General features: G+C 30.5%; 2 protein-coding genes across 3 annotated transcripts; one reads left to right on the forward strand and one right to left on the reverse strand.

The window, feature by feature from the left end:
* Positions 1-1,669: 1,669 nt before the first annotated feature.
* On the reverse strand, positions 1,670-8,071 carry LOC111613220 (acetylcholine receptor subunit beta-like). The gene is made up of 6 exons (XM_023354572.1): positions 7,935-8,071; positions 7,706-7,869; positions 6,671-6,715; positions 6,477-6,589; positions 5,867-6,399; positions 1,670-5,534 (listed from the first exon to the last, which is right to left on the reverse strand). Exons 1-6 carry the CDS (start codon positions 7,990-7,992, stop codon positions 5,206-5,208), a joined length of 1,242 nt encoding a protein of 413 aa, XP_023210340.1. The 5' UTR covers positions 7,993-8,071; the 3' UTR covers positions 1,670-5,205.
* A 4,239-nt stretch (positions 8,072-12,310) lies between these two features.
* Positions 12,311-16,988, forward strand: LOC111613219 (chymotrypsin B-like). Of its 2 annotated transcripts, none has more exons than XM_023354571.1 (10): positions 12,311-12,359; positions 12,773-12,857; positions 12,941-13,074; positions 13,232-13,469; positions 14,350-14,457; positions 14,533-14,749; positions 15,264-15,387; positions 15,456-15,618; positions 15,947-16,086; positions 16,164-16,988. In XM_023354571.1, exons 2-10 carry the CDS (start codon positions 12,800-12,802, stop codon positions 16,347-16,349), a joined length of 1,368 nt encoding a protein of 455 aa, XP_023210339.1. In that variant the 5' UTR covers positions 12,311-12,359; positions 12,773-12,799; the 3' UTR covers positions 16,350-16,988. The 2 variants fall into 2 exon arrangements, with proteins under 2 accessions (XP_023210339.1, XP_023210338.1); XM_023354570.1 differs by having other exon boundaries at positions 12,322-12,369.
* The last annotated feature ends 323 nt before the right edge of the window (positions 16,989-17,311 follow it).

Consider the following 17,311-nt stretch of genomic DNA (forward strand, 5'->3'; position numbering starts at 1 on the left):
ATACAGTTATGACGTTACAAAAATAAAACAATTACAATAATTCAGATATAGCAAAGTTCAAACGTCAATTAAACCACCACAACAGGTCCGTCGAAAAGGACTCCTTGCAACGTATTCCTTCAGACGTTAGTTACCGCACAGCGAGACGAAACAACCTTTTTATGCGAAGCTAATCAAACTTGAGTTGCCTGAATATGTCTTTGGCGAACTAAACTTCCCGCCTAATCTCAATCCTTTTATACGGATTGAGACGAATTTAATTCCACCAATCAGCGTTTAGTAGCGCTATCGGACGTCCGCTGGTCGTACGAAGTTTTCTAGCCAATCCGCGGTCGAGTTCCNAGAAATTCTAAAACGCTTTGGAAATACGAAACAATGTCCGCCATTATTCTGGCTTTCTGATCATTCCACCTGGCAGAAAAGCATTTATATGATGTACTTCAGTCATAAGAAAAGAGATCAAGCTGACAGAACCAATACAGAGTCAATTAAAAATCTTTTCTTGATCAAATAATACTGTAAATCTATAATAACTTATATACAATATTGTTAAATTATAGGAACTAAATTTTCAAACCAAGAATTAATTGTACAACAGATGAAAACAGCAAAAAGAAATTTGAATGTAGGCCTAATTGAGTTTACTTTATCAATGTACAGCTGTAGGTGGTTAATCTACCTGAAAAATGTAATAATTGTAATTTTTAAAATATATAGTCTTTATTATAATTGAAGTTTTAGAAATGTTTTAAATATTTGATATCTATGGTATAATAAGCCCTAATATACTATTTACAAGTGTTTTATTTATGTACAAACAATTATTTTAAATAGTATTAATGTAAGGACAAACAGCAGACATTTTAATAATAACCTATAAATTGTTAGGGCAGAATATCATTCAGATACTAGTACAACAGTACGCAGGTGATTGTCATCAAAGATACCATTATCGAGGGGTGTTTGTTGATTCTGTTTTCTGGATTCAATCTGACGTATAACAATGGCTGCGTATAAACTTTACACGATGTTTCTGTGTATTTTACCCTTCCTAGCGAAGGGAAATCTTAACGACGGTTATCAGCATTTACTCGAAGAAATTGATACTGTTACAGAAATGGAATTAGAGGTATTTGGTAATGAAACGATTATGGATCATTATCGAAGGTTAAGACAACATTTAACAGCAGATTATGACGTTAATGCTCGCCCTGTTAAGTACAACACTAACGTCACAGAAGTTCATGTGTTTATAGATCCTTTATCTATCATGAACGTGGTAAGATTTCTATTTGTTTCGGTTTGGATAATTGTATAAAATTAATTTAAATATTTAAATTTATTTATATTATTTATAAATGAAGTGCTGAATTAACTGTTACGGTAATTCAAATGTCCACCGTCTCATTATTAGAATTCTACATTTCTAAACATCATCTTAACATCATTACAAAATAGAAATTTTCATTTATTTTTCAAATTATTTTTTAAATATATCATCGTTTATATTCTCACGTTCATATAGACTCAAAAATTTTGATGAGAGGTTTATGAGTTAGGGAGATTGATGCTATTAAATCTTCTTGGTAAACATGGTACTGTACTGTATGTGAGGTTTGCCGATTGGGGAGAAAGTGTCGCGACAATCGAGCGGTCAGCACTGTCGTGTGGGAGTGAAAAAACTTACTGAGACAGGTCCTCCATCGCAAACTATTTATTAAATATAAAAATTTCGCTTACAACTACTGTTTTTCTTCGGCGTAAGGCCTATCCGTAGAGTGAATCAGTTTGTAAATAAAGTTCAATCTTTTCTACGATCTTCTCTCCTTTTGGCGAAGATGATGAAGAAAACGTCGGCTCCGGGGCGCACAGCACAACTTGAAATGATGATTATCGTAGCAGATTACCCTTGGCGAAACTTGCTGGAACGGGATGGGGAAAACTTCTTTCGGAACGACGACCAAATTCCCGTTGTTGAACCGCAGGAATAATCCAGAAGCGGAGCACACCGAACTTAGAACCAAGAACGTCACAATTTTTTGCGCGGTTTTTATAAGTTTTTTCTGGGTTCCAGATCGAACATTTCGATAGGTCGATTCCGATCTACCCCCTCTCTCTAATTGGTCCCCCTCCTCGTTACGAATTGTAACGAGATCGGTGCCCAGATCGTGGGGTGAGTCAACTCCGATTGACAATTTGATTCCTATCGAAGACGTTCGATCTAAGTACTCAAATTCATCCATTGTTTTAACCTGAGTAGTTCGATTTTCTTAGAAATTTTTACAGATATGTCCTTATATGGAGATAAAATATTCATTTTGCGTTTGATGGTTTCTTTTTACAATATAAAATAATCATTATAATTATAATTTTTTTTTTCATTCGAAATTAAAATATTTTTCGTGCACGAATTTCGATCCACTTCCGGAGCCTCACATGTACAGTACATGTGTCGTATTTTGAGTGGGGAGGACTTAATAAACTGGAATCTATGCAAAAAACGTAATATTTTCCAGAGGTGGTTTCATTCTAGTATACATTTAAAATGAAACAAAAAAAAATTAAAATAGATTTTCTTTAATGAGACAGTGTTGAGCTGAGTTGATACTGGCACTGATACAGATGCAGGATCATTGAGAGTGATCACTGACCCAGCAATCACTAATCAGGCATTAATTTCGGCTAATGTAATCTCAAATTTTCAGATTGCCTCACTACTGTTCGATGTGCAGCTGGCACTACTTGCTACATAAACACTGTTGCGCGTCAGGATTAAGTGTATTCTAACCTAATCCACTCTGTCATCCGGCAATATCACTAATCCAGCATACTGCAGGTCTCGAGGATGCCGTATTAGTGATAGTCGACCTATACTAAAAATTGAATTGTAACTTCGATCTGGTCAGAAGAGAATTATGTGTTAAGTGACCTCTGAGTTTAGATTTTGTTCGCATGTTTTTGTTCCTTCAAACCTTACCTTCTAAAAGCTTCAATGTCGTCATTTTTTCCAAAGTAGAAAAAGATGGATTGCAATTGGTAATTGAACAACTAATGCAAGATAAATGAACTAAAAACAGAAACTGTGTATCATGGTAGACCCTTAACTAACAGTGCACTGTTTGATAGTTCTCTCAGACAGTATAAAATGTGCGAATTCATCGTTTAATTAAACAAATGGTTTTCATGAATAGGGGTTGATATTTTCAATAATAAATTAGTCGTTTACTTAGCATTGAATGAATATACAGCCCAAGATACACAAATTCTTCTTCATTTTAACTTTATGTGCCATTCATATCTGAATTCTGACTCGTGAGTGAATTGTTAAGTAGCTAATCAATCTGATTACGAAAAAAATGGACCATATTAAAACTTAAATTTCCTTGAATGAGAAGGTAGTCACTGAAAAAGGTACATATTTCGTTTAAGGATCTGTTGCAAACAGGAGATAGAGCTTACTTCATATAAGATGTGTCGACAAGTTCCTAAATGTGTATTATTTATTTCATTCATAAAACAATGATTGTTGATTTGTTCATTTGCATTTCAAATTTTCAGATAAATTTCATTTCAAGTCACAAAACTCTTCGTATGCTCAATACAATGTGCTTGTTTTGTCTAATGGATAATACAATCCAGAGTTGTAGATGCTTCACTTCATCATTCAAATGAAACATTATCTAGTGGCCAAACTTTTCGATTGACGGGCCAAATTGCACGTAAGTAGGCAAGCCACAAATATGTATTACATAAACAAAACGTGTCAAATGTAATCGCGGCCCGGGGACTTTACTTTGGGTCCACCGGTCTACGGCAATGAGAGCATTTGCTGATAGGAAAACTGCACTAGAAATTGACTCAAGATATATATAAAGTCATCTGAAATTTTCGTAGACAATTATTTTCCAAAGATTTTCATTCTTTTTACTCGGATAACACACTGTAGTTTGGAAATAATTACTGATAGTATGACAGTGAAACATTTTTTCTTAGATTATTCTAATGAAACCAAATTTAAGCTTTATTTTTCTGTTATAAAATTGTAATATGAAAATAAGATGAGGAGAAGATATTCAGGGAAGTGTAATCAGAAATATAAGATTTGAGAAAAGAGATTATAGCCAATAAAATGGCATCGATTCAATGCCATTTTACTGGCTGGAATCTCTATTGGTTAACATTGGCTTATTAATTAAAATTGCAGATCTATAACCTCCACTGGAGTTCGTCAGTCTGTCTACTGTCTGTCCTTCTTTAATGTCGAGAACGGAGTAGATAGATGACTGGCATCATCATCTGTTGTTATCAGAAAAAGTACGATGTACAGTATAGGGGCACCACGAAGATAGATATTTTAAATTAAATAAATTTAAAATAGAATTAAAAATGTCATGTTTCTATAGAGGAGAAAATAATTAGAATATTTTATATTATTTTTATCTTCAGATAATGAGTACTTTCATAATTTCTAAAATCTTACGTCTATGCCCTTCACTGTAGCGAACTTATAGGGGTGATGTGGGCATTGGATTCCTCCCAAGAGGCTTTAGCAATAAAACTAAAATAACAACATCGTCTTAAAGAACAAATCTAAAATTACATTTTATTAATGGATAACTCAATATCAATCCATTATTTCATTTCTTATAAGAAAAAAAAATGTTCGGTTATCGATCGCTTGCTTATATTACGTGATTGTGTGTTGTTCAAGAAGAAAGATCAGAGTTTATTTACGACGTTTTCTTCTAGATGTATCGGAAATGCATCTTAATTTTTCTTCATTCTGACTGTACTTTTAAAGTCATCCTCCCTGATTACCCTCAGAGCAAAATCTTAGTTAATAACTAGCCGAATGAATAAAGCCACTGAACACTTATTGTGGATTCTCATCCAACCACCGGGCTGATCACAAGTTTTCCTGGTTTTCTTCATGTATCTAACACCTAAATAAGAACTATTTTCTCTAGAAAATCCTACTGGAGATCGTCCAAGTGTTATGTTGTCTTATCTCATCCAATTTTTCATTAATAATTAAATTATTTATAACTGAAAATTTATTCATCCGTTACAGAAGTAACTTTTATGGTTAAAATTCCTTGTCAGTGATAACGAGGAAAGGATTTTCATGCTGTTTTTCGTGATAAAAATTCTTTACTTTCCATTCTCTTCTATATGAAATTTAATTCTTTTTCTTTTAGTTCTTCGTCAATTTATATGGATAACGCAAAGAATTATCAAGTAAATAAAGAAAAGCATTCTATCAATTATCTGACCAAAAATTTTCCAATTATCATTTTTGGATATTTTTTGAGAATAAAATATTTCATCTTGATTTTCATATAGATTTATTGTATCTATATTCTTTTCTTCTAGAAAAATATGATTAATAAGCAGAAATCTTGATACTTTCCCCGAAAAAATCTTCAGAATAAATTCAGGAGGATCGAAATCTTCGACATGTTGCAAACTGATGATGATTATTTCAAGAATAACGGTTGTTACGACGACATACATGGTGGTGTCGATAATATTTGCTGAAATAAATTAAATATATTTTAATTGTAGTAACGCTAATAACTAATTAATTAAAATTATTCACAACATTTTATATTACTTTCGTAAAATACAAGATAAATATTCATAATTTTATGAGTGAAAAAGTATAAACATATTTGGTTCTCTGTGATACAAGCAAAATATGATTTAAATTAAGTTTTAACTGTGATTGGTTGATCGTATAAATTTCTTAATGCTTATTGGTTACTGAAGCCAATCAGCTTTGAAATACGATCTTACTTATATCGCTGAGAACCTCCTGTGTTTTTTTAAATTTATTTTTTATTGAATGTACTTATACTTTTCTTACCTATAAAAATTGACACTTTAAACACTCGAACAGATGATTCGACTGCAACTAGACCAACACTTAAAATCACCAATACGACACAGCCTATTGTTAACTTCTGTCTGACATCCGTCGGTATCCAAAGCATACAAAATGTTAATAGACTGGAGATAACTGAAATTATCCATAGTAACTGTTGCTGAATAGTGGGTTGTCTTCTACTAAGTGATAAGGTCAATATTGCTGAGGGATAAAATGAATTCGAGTGATTATATGCTCTTCGTTTCAACTTACTATCTTCAATATTCCAATAAGGGTTATCGTTGCGTAAAAAATCCGTATATGGTTTATCAAACGGAACTAAAATATCTACAGCATTTCCTCGTGAGACAAAATTTTCAAGTATAATTTCACAAGTTGCAGTATCAGTAGGATAATTATTGTATTTGAATGTACATCTTCCAGTTAAGGATGTTGGTATGTACCAAACAATAACCCCATTTGGATATAATCTTACAGCAATTTTACTTTCTGTAAGCGCACTATTTGGATCTCTAAAAAATAAAATTCCTTTTTTGTTAATTTAGTAATAAAAAATTAAAAATTTATCACATTTTAATATTTAAATTACCCGCTTCTCATTTCGAAAATGTCGGGTTTCCATATTTCATTTGGAAGAATATCGAGTTTTGTTATGCCATTATACTTGCTTGGATCCCAAGTTAAAAAGGAATCAGTCCATATCTAATAAAGTTTTATAAATTAACTTATATTATAATTCAATTAAAAATAAAATAATTAAAATAGAATATAATATTTTTTTACCAAACCAATAGCAACATCAATTAACGCGGTCTGTTTTTCTTCGTTCTACATTCGTAAAAATTCTGTATTAGTAATTAGAATTAAGTTATAATGTATATAATTATGTAAAATTAGAATATTTAGAAATACAATTAAATTGTTTTTTGATGACGTTATTAACACTCTGTAGTTAATGATATGTATTTGTGATTGGGTCTCGTCCTTCACTACCCGACTGCACCCATTATGGAATTAGCCGAACCACCTATGATAAGTATGGAAAACGTGGTTTCTTATGACCATAAAGAAGAGTTTAATATAATAAAATAAAAATCATGTTGTTATTGCCAACTCTAAATTTTCAAAAGAAATCTTTCATAACTCAGAGAACACCCATGCATGCATACTATATAACAATTATTACAAAATGGGGTTTTAATTTCTGAATTTCACCATACAAATTATATAAATTTGGCTTAATTTCACCTCTGATTTCAAGATATGGACATTGAAAATGTTTCTGCTGAAAAAATAACGCTGCATTTTTTGAAAACACCAACAATTACACTTTCGTATATTTCAGCCATATAATAATATACTTATAGGCTATATATAGGCTACAGCTTATATTTTATTGTAGTCATACATATCAACTGCATATAAAACAAGCACTGGTGGTCGATTGGATAAAACATTTAACACTGGTAAGTCTATGGTTTTATCCAATCGACCACTGGTGATCACGAATTACCACTTCGCCAAAGAGTGCAGTTTTATGGGTTTTCTTCACGTTTCTAATACTAAATAAGAACCAGTTGTTTATAGAAAGTTCTAATCTATATTAAGATAAAGGTAAGAACAATTTTGAAAAATTTTTAAGTAATAGAATGTGGAAAAAACATTCTAGATCTCACGAAACCACATTACAAGACTTTCAGTCCTCAATGCGGTGCGGGATGTCATACAAATGAGAAATAATGCGAAAATTCAAATAAAAATTTAAAAAGTTTTACGTAAAATAATTTTAAAGTTACTCAAATTATGTGAAAAACTTACCACGTCGAAAACATATACAAGAAATATATCAACTTGCACTTGCGTGACGTTCGAATGATACTTCACAGGACGTGCTCGTACATCATAATTCAATTGTAAATCGCTTCTTAATTTCTTGTAATAGTTAATTAAAGTATCGTTCTTTACATTTTCTGAATTAATTTCTGTAATTACAACATGTATTAAATTTTATAAAAGAATATATTCGAATATAACAGTAAAAACTTACTTTTAATTGCTAGAAGTAAAGTACTTAAAAAGAGTATCCAACATATAAATTTAAACATTGTTCGATGAAAATAAAACACTTAAATTCGTCAAGTAAAATGGCTAACTCCCCTCGAAAGTAACGTTAGAATATCGTTGATAGAAATCAGCTGAAGGTAAATGACATCGATATGGTAACTTGAGTAGCATTATTTTTCTTTTAAATCAGAATATAACTTTATTTTAAGAGGAAAATCTTGCTTTAAAGTATTAATATATGCAGTTTAAAAATCGTTAATTTTTATATTATTTATGCACATTTATAAGTACTGTGCTTGCATACACAAGAAGATATTCATTATCTAATTCATCATAGAGTTTCAATGAAAATGTGGCTTCTATTTAAGTGTTAGACACGTGAATAAAGCAAAAACAACCCGTTGATAAGGTACGAACCCGCAACCACTACTATTATTTAGTGGTTTTATTCACTTCACCATTGATGGGATAGTTGCACTGTTTCGCGAAAAATTAATTATGATTAATCTGGTAATTCTAACAATTCTATAAGAAAACAATAGACCAAGAACAACTCTAATCTGATATTCTCTCAATACACTTACATAGATGACCGGCTCGACCCTATTGTTATCAGGAAAAGTATAATGTACAGGGGCAAGACACTACAAATTTCAAATGGAGAACATAAGTTAAGAATATGATTAAAAATTACGGCCCGACATCGTGATGATGTCACAATAAATAATTGCTCGTTGACACTACACTTACTCTAAATATGGCGGCTAGCTTAACAATTGAGTTCATATACAAGTATCTGTGTCAGTAAATATCGTGGCATTGCTGTCTATACATAAAGTTCATAGAAATTAATTATAAAGTCTGTGTGCAAGACGAAGTTATAGTGTATAAGATAAAAGCTTTAAATGTTTTATCGTTAATCTAAATTAATTGAATTATCAGAAGACTTATCGACCAGAATTTGATATCAGACACGTAGTTTTGTTTCTTCTTGCGAAGACAAATTTGGTTTTACAATCATTTACTTTATTCAATATGTATATAAACGTGCCATAAGTTATAGAAAATATGATTTCATTTATAACGGACTAACGAAGGGGGAACAATAACGTGAGAACAAATACGCATCCATTGTTAAGTAAGTATTAATTTAAAAAGTATTTTGTTTAACGATGTAAATATAGTAGAAAACATGATTTGTGAGCGCTGGGTGAGATCCCCACACCAAAAATATAACCAAAATAACAGCGTTTATTGGTCATATTTTTGATACAGGGTACCTCGGAAGATGCAAATTAGTATAAAGTAATTTTAAATCATTCTAATAACTTTATTATTTATCTTTCCTGTATATTGAGTAAAATCTGAAATTAATTTTTCTGAATTAATCTGTTTTTTTCAATTCTCTTCAGGGATCAAATATTTATCAAGCTTAACATGTGGAAAATACCTTCTATTGTTTATGTTAATCAAGATGTACAATTTTTATAATGTAATCGATTAATAAATAATTTGTCTGTTTGTCTTATATTTGTGAAGATTTTAATTTCTTTATTTTGAAATTAGTTTAAGCAATTTAATTTTTACTGAAAACACAATACCAATTAACCTACAGACCATTAAATTTATAATAACCCAAACGTTTTTGGTCTATTTATACTCGTCATGGAAACAAAATAAGTAGGCTATATATTACAGACAAAAATTAAAACTAAATAATAATAATTTGTTCGTAAATAAGATGGCCGTGGCCTTACTAATATAGTTAATCTGCATTACAAATTCTCGGAAATGATCCCCTACTTAAATTTTACTAAATTTAAGAAAACCCAGAAAACGCACGAGGCCAGCCTACGACCGTAACTAGCGTTTAGTTGTTTTATTCACTCCACCAAAAGAATAATTATAAACAAAAATACATTTTAGAAATATTTGTGATTTCTTCTGCCGGGTGAAGTTAGTGACAGAAAATAAATTCCATTTCAAGCCACGGAACCATCGTCAAGGTCTCACCCTTCTCCGTGGGTTTTTTGTTTGTCCAGAAACCCCGTAATGTCTAGGCAGCATCGACATTACGGGAAAAACTGGAATCACGCCATTTCCAAAACACAAATGTCTATAATGGATTCGAAAGTTTATTTAAAATAATTATTTGCAGATTGGAACCATGCATCAAAAGACTATCGCATCGCACTATACACTTGCTTCTGATGGTTTGCTTACAAGCTTTCGCACACAATCTCCTATGGCAGGTTTCTTTTGACGCAATGTATATACAGTAGTGTGTTATATTTATGTATCGGCGGATGAAATACTCTTCGATGCAGATAAAAGTGAAATCATAAGTAATCAATCAGCAATACGATAATTATGGACACATACTTCCCTTTGGACTACTTGAAACCTGAAAATGAAAAGATTCCACATTAATAATAGCTCTTGCAATTATTAAAGAGTGGATTTACACTTATCTTTTCGTTATGAAGACATCGTCTATTTTAAACTTTAAATATTGAAAGAAAGGAACACGTAATGAGAAAAACTCGTAGAGAACATTAAACCTAAAGATGAATTTTCACCAATAAAACAATTCTAACAAACGGGATTCAGTGTTACTTTATATTCATTTCTAAAGTATTGTTTTCAATTCAATTGTTTTTCTAATTACGCATATTTTAAAATAAAAATTAATTAAATGTGACATTTACATAAATAGATTAAAATAAATATAATTGAAAATATTAAAATATGATTTTATTTATGAAACTATTACATTGTTTTTATGTTTTCGAATGCAAGTCTTATAAATTATGTAGTATACAAGCAGAGAAGATGAAGAAAGTTTGTTCCAGTCCGGCACGAAATTACAAAAGAAAAACTATGATTTCTCGAAAGAACAATGTTAATGTAATTTAATGTAAAATAAATTTAAGTGTTATACAATTATATCTATCAGATTTACAAGAATCGCGAAATACTTACTTTTTTTTTTTGGTGTGTGGTCATGTTAACATATAATCTAGGTATGTCGTATGGTTTTTATGAAACATTAGAAACTTAGGTGTAAAATGAAAATACAGTAGAGTCTCTGTAATCCGGCATAAATCGGACCGGCGGTATCGGGATTACTGGATTTTACATGTAAGTATTGTATGTGCTGTATAGAAAAAAACACGCTCGGTTTACATATTTGGGTATCGTGTTTTATAAAATCCATTTTTACTTTCAAAATTAAGCTTTTAGCCGTTTCATAATAGTTAAAAATATATTTAAAAAATTCTTTTTAATAAAATATCCTAACAGATGGATTCATCAAATGTCGCCGGGAAAGTTAAGTAACTAGTTGCTGAATTTTTTAATAATATAATTATTCATTCTATCTTGTTCTGAAATTTTATATCTCTGGTTATTAGAATTTAAAATTAATATCCAAAACAGCTTTTTTTTGAGTGTTAAATACAGGTATACCTCGACTTACGTCGGTAATTGGTTCCAGGAGATGCGACGTAAGTCGAATTTACTTGTCTCCGAATCTACTTGTCACTAGGCTAAACCATAAATTACCATTTCCGGTTCTGTATTTTATTTATTAATGCATTTTTAATAATATATGGTTATTAAGGATCTATTTTAAGCTTACAAACAAATAAATTTTAGTTTTTAATATAGTACAGACAAAAGTAATCTGAATTTACGAATTTACGTACAGGTAGCTCTCGGTTTACGCCGGTTCAATTTACACCGATTCACAATAACGCCGTTGCACAATTCGTGATTTTTCTGTGTAATTCCCCGATTTTCCCTTTGCCAGACTGATTTTCGTTTCAGTATTGATGTATTTACCGAGCCACGACATTGTACATTCGTTAAAACAAAGATTTTTATTGAATATATTTATTTTTTCTGTTTAATATTATTGGGTATGTATACATTTGCATTAAATTAATATTAAAATACTAAACGTTTAGGTACCCACGAGTCAAGTTATCAAACTTAATAGTCTAATAAATGGCGTCCGAATCCATACCGCCATTGTATTTTATGATGAAATACATTTTAAAAATTAAATTTATCTGTACTTTGTATTATATTGTATTAATAAACAAAATAATTTGCTTATTTTTCACTTATGTGGAACCTAACCCTATACCTCAGTGTAAATATGAGTTCGTTTTACGCCGGCTTTTGTAGGAACGGAACTGCGTCGTAAACCGAAAGCTACCTGTACTGTAAATACAGTACATACTTGTAAATGTATATATTTTAATATGATTTTATGTGCTTTAAATGCTTTTCTAGTGATATTACGACTTCAATATTTGTGGCGGACAGACGTAAAGTCGAATAAAATGACTTAAACTTGATTTTTACTTATACTTTTTTGACAAACGACGTAACTCGAAACGACGTAAGTCGAGGTATACCTGTATACTTTTTTTTATATGATTAATCAGAGTTTTTGGTCAATTTTATATACTTATTATGCGTGATTTTTATACTTTTTTTAAGCGTTTCTTCTAAATTTTTTATGCTTATAAACCCGCACTCTAATTATTATTATTATTATTATTATTATTATTATTATAAAGATTCAATCAATGAAAAATAATTTAATATTTTAAAACTGGAATTTCGACATGGAAATTTTCCATTGCAATTTTTATACATTTACTTTACGAAAATCAACAGCTGCAAAAATGATTATATTATCAAATTTTCCTATAGAAATTTTGATTAGAGAACTATAAAAATATTAATAAGATAACTTCAGTAACATTCATTATCTCGATAATTCATAAACATTAGACATTTTTTATTCAGGGTCAAACAGAAACTTAACTGGAAAAGATGCTCTCAACAATTGTCTTATTTATTTTATTTCAGATGATATTTAATTTTTCTAAAGGTAATTAAATTTTTATTCATATATATATAAAAAAATATAAAATATATTTTATTCTAATTCTTTAATTTCAACTATATTGTTAGCATGTGATCCAAATAAACCGTTGGACATTACCGTTTCGAAAAAGGGTGACATTTTCAGCCCGGGATACGAAAAAAATGAAAAGTATCCTTTGAATACGAGATGCATTTATTTTCTTCATACCGAACCCGGAAAAGTAAATACAGTATTTAAATATGAACTGACCCGAAATTCAGTTAACCCAGTAAATACGTTTTCTTACGCCTCGGTTAACTGACTTTTAGGTCACCCTTAAATATAAAGAATTACTATAAATTTACAATATTTTCTTTTGCATATTTTTTTTATAATAGAGTATTCGTTTAAAGTTTATCGATTTTGATGTCGAAAGTACCGAATCCTGTGGAGGAGATTCTTTAAGAGTTTTCGAAGGTCACGATATGGAACATGGAGCCCATGGAATTTTTTGTGGAGATTCTACTCCTGAAGATATTTTATCTATAGAAAATGAGTTATTTATTGTGTTTTATAGTGATTTTATGATAAATAAACGTGGATTTCACTTTACTTACGAACCAACTGAAGATGAATGTAAGTATTACGTATTGTTCTGTAAAGCTATCAGCATGTAGATTGACGTCATTTATGAGGATTCTTATTATGATTTTTACCGTAATTTACTTTAAAATGTGTATAAACAGTGAATATACAAACCCGATTTTTAATTAATTAACTAATTAATTAGTAATTATAATAAATTGGCATGCACGATAAGCAGAAATTGTGGATTCGAGTTCCTATTCCATTCCTATTCACTTTGTCCAGAAATTCTAAATTAAAAAGTAATTTATTATAATTATTAAAATTATTACCAGATGGCTTCCTAAATGCCTTTTCTTGTCAAATTATTTTATAACTAATTATTAAATTAGCCTTATTATAGCCCGATAATAAAGTAGACCGTTTATCGTTACTTTAGGCTAACAATAAGACAAGAGATTCTCACTCTACACTTTAGATCCGAACATTCTCAAAACGTTTGTGCCGCCGCTTACGTTATTTGAGACTAGGAACCATGATATCATTTATCTTGCGCAGTTTATATAGGAATGTAAATCCCATCCTTTATTATTCTGGCTATCAGGACTAAAAATTCTTTCTGATATAGCTCATGGTATAATGAATGCTGTGTATACAACAACTCTGTTTCATTGTCTTTACTTTCCGTCTTGCGAACACAGACATTTCCGTTTCTAGGCATTAAGACGTGAGCCTACCCGAACTCAAACCCAAATCCTAGAGCAGAAGCCTGCTTTACTCTGCCGCAACTGTCTACTGTTAATTTTGATTTTATACACAATATAATTTTTATAAAAAGATGAGTGTCTTCATCCCAAAAACTTCATAAATAATCACCACTGGATCAGCATATTTTGTAATAAACAATATGAAAACTTATTGTATTTTTCAGCCCTTTGCCCAAATGATCTGGAATGTAAGAACAGAAGATGTGTTAGCAATTCAAAAGAATGCGATGGTGTAGATGATTGTGGAGACGCTACCGATGAAGAAGAGTGTGGTAAAATTCAAGAAATATAAATAAATTTAGTATCCATATTTACACACGTCGCCAAATAACAATTTTCTTCGTCAGAACATTCGATTGTTGAAGCCGAAAAATGTGGAGAACCAACAATAAAACCATCAGAACACGATTACGGCCGTATAGTAGGTGGATTTGAAGTTACTCCTGGAAGTTGGCCCTGGCAGGCAGACATTCAGTTCGATTTGATACATCCTAGTGGCCATATCTGTGGAGGAAGTCTTATAAATAGCCAATGGATAGTGACAGCTTCTCATTGTTTCGAGCAGTGAGTATAGTACTGTACATATATTTATTTATTTTATAATTAAAATAAAATTTTCTATATTCTAGACAACCAAATCCACTTGCTTGGAGAATTCATCTTGGAAATCATCANTAAGTTTATTTCATTTAATTTTCCAGAAAGATAGCAATTGACATTTAGTGATGCTAGCCTAGGATTTAACACATTTGATAAGTTTCCATACGAAACTTTTCCTGGTCTCGAACTATATCCATATAAGTACTATTATATACAGTATGTCTTTTTTCATTTTTACGGAATATCTTGTTTTAAAATAAAATTTTCTATAATAATATTCCCACGTTAGTTAATTAATTCCGTATTAAACATTTTCCTCTTATTATTATTATTTTTCCAGAATAATCTTTTAATAATATAATCCATCAGTTCTTTTCCTGGTCTCGAACTATATCCATATAAGTACTATTATATACAGTATGTCTTTTTTCATTTTTACGGAATATCTTGTATTAAAATAAAATTTTCTATATTCTAGACAACCAAATCCACTTGCTTGGAGAATTCATCTTGGAAATCATCATAAATTTTCAAAAGATAATTCGGAACAGATACGGTATCCTGAACATGTTATCATTTATCCGGACATACCAGAAGAAGAAGTAATTGATTAAAAATTTTATTATTGTTTACAAAATCTTACATAATTATTAAATCAGTCAATTTACAGCTCAAAAATTGGACATTAAATATATATGAAGATCTTACATTAGTGAAATTGAATGCTCCAATAAAGTTTACAGATAAAGTTCAGCCTGTATGTTTACCCGATAATGATATTGTTATTCCAATAGGAACTGAATGTTATGCTACAGGATGGGGACTAACTAAAGGTAATTTCAAATTATTAACATTAATTAAATAACAAATAAATATGTCGAAAGCATTGTTTTATTTAAATTATTGACGTGTTAATTCATAAATCAAGTGACTACGTATAATACAGTTTGGCGCTAAATAGTTCGAGCCGGCTCGAACTTCCTATGAAGGAAATCCCTTTTGTGTACCATATTAATTTTGCTTTACAAATAAAATATGAGTAAAAACATGGCGATGATGCCCTTTGCAAATGTAAATCCATTGTATAATGTGAGAAAATAGCAAAAACTAGCCGATTGAGAACGACATTCTTCATGAAAAACATGAATTTTATAATTTTAGGAACCGGAAGTAATGATGCTTTGAAGCAAACAAAATTACTTATACATGGGCATGAAGATTGCGAGTCTCCATTAGTTGAATTTAATCATACTACGATGATTTGTGCTGGAATGGCCAAAGGATTTCATGGTCCTTGCCATGTAAGAAATTTAATCTTTAATATTAATTTTAAATTAACTTTTAATGATAACTTTATTATTAATATTTTTATCTCTAGGGCGATAGCGGTGGTCCTTTGGTATGTAAAATAAATGAAAAATGGATTCTTGTAGGAGTGGCTAGTTATATCACGGATACAAATTATATAGGTGCCTTATGTGCTGTGACTAATGTTCCTACATCATTTGTAAGAGTTAGTTTCTACAGAAATTGGATAGAAGATATTATTAAAGAATACAGTTAAATTATCATTTCTTTCTTCAAGCATAAATATCTGAATAAATTTATAAAATTCATAACGAACTAATTTCCTCTCTTTAACTTTTAATATAGATTTAATGCAAACTGGAGTATAATAAGTTAATAAATAATTTTATATTAAAGTCATAACACTCTTTATTTCATATAAAACTAATTAAAATTGTTCAAGATTCACCTCAAGAACTGCTCAAGCAGAAGTTAATGTCAGAACCATTCATCTATTCCTTTCTTCGGACATTCTTTTCAGTTCTTCATATTCACTTGCCATAATTTAACTAATACAAGATTGCTTAATCTAACTGTTTTCGAATATGCCTAGCATTCGGACCTTATTAAATATCTTACCTTCCAGAATATTTTATTACAGATTTTCATTGTGCCAAAGCCACCAGGTTAGACATTTCTTTCGTATCTTCTCCAGAGTCTTTCTATGCGAATTATCTTCAGAAAATGGTTGTAGATTCTCTCTTTCTCCAGCTAAAGCTTCACATTGAAATTAACTAAATGTATTAATTTGTATTTTTATTTACTTAAAAAATCCATTGTATAACTATTTCGAAGTTTTGCTTATGTGTAGATTTACTAGAAATTTGTATAATAAATCACTCACATGTAAAAGCTGCAAGTCATATGAAATCCGTTACATTCACGACATATAACATACAATGAAAGAGTAAATTAGAATACTTTCTAAACCAGTTCATTATTCTTTAAACTTCTTTATCAACTATAACAATTGACTACTAATTCTTCATCTTTATGAAGGATTATTATAAAAAGTAATGGCAACCGGATAGCCGAGACGATTAAAGTATTTCTTCCTATCGCTTTGTGATACCTGGGATCGAATCGTTGTAGTCAAAATCTCCAGAAATTTTTGGATTTTGTCTGTCCTATTGCCTTAACCCACCCGTAATAAAAGACCCTCATAGTGTCCATAGGGTC

The sequence above is a fragment of the Centruroides sculpturatus genome, unplaced genomic scaffold (genome assembly GCF_000671375.1).
Source record: "Centruroides sculpturatus isolate CEXI.00-Female unplaced genomic scaffold, Cexi_2.0 scaffold1804, whole genome shotgun sequence".
Taxonomy (NCBI): domain Eukaryota; kingdom Metazoa; phylum Arthropoda; class Arachnida; order Scorpiones; family Buthidae; genus Centruroides; species Centruroides sculpturatus.

What these genes read in the sequence shown, in the direction of transcription:
- LOC111613219 (XM_023354571.1), top strand. Translation starts at nt 12,800, where the DNA reads ATGCTCTCAACAATTGTCTTATTTATTTTATTTCAGATGATATTTAAT. An exon ending in TTCATACCGAACCCGGAAAA is followed by an intron (nt 13,075 to 13,231) that starts GTAAATACAGTA and finishes TTTTTATAATAG; the next exon opens with AGTATTCGTTTAAAGTTTAT. An exon ending in CGAACCAACTGAAGATGAAT is followed by an intron (nt 13,470 to 14,349) that starts GTAAGTATTACG and finishes TGTATTTTTCAG; the next exon opens with CCCTTTGCCCAAATGATCTG.
- LOC111613220 (XM_023354572.1), bottom strand. Translation starts at nt 7,992, where the DNA reads ATGTTTAAATTTATATGTTGGATACTCTTTTTAAGTACTTTACTTCTA. An exon ending in TTGATGTTGCTATTGGTTTG is followed by an intron (nt 6,590 to 6,670) that starts GTAAAAAAATAT and finishes AAACTTTATTAG; the next exon opens with ATATGGACTGATTCCTTTTT. An exon ending in ATTTTCGAAATGAGAAGCGG is followed by an intron (nt 6,400 to 6,476) that starts GTAATTTAAATA and finishes TTTATTTTTTAG; the next exon opens with AGATCCAAATAGTGCGCTTA.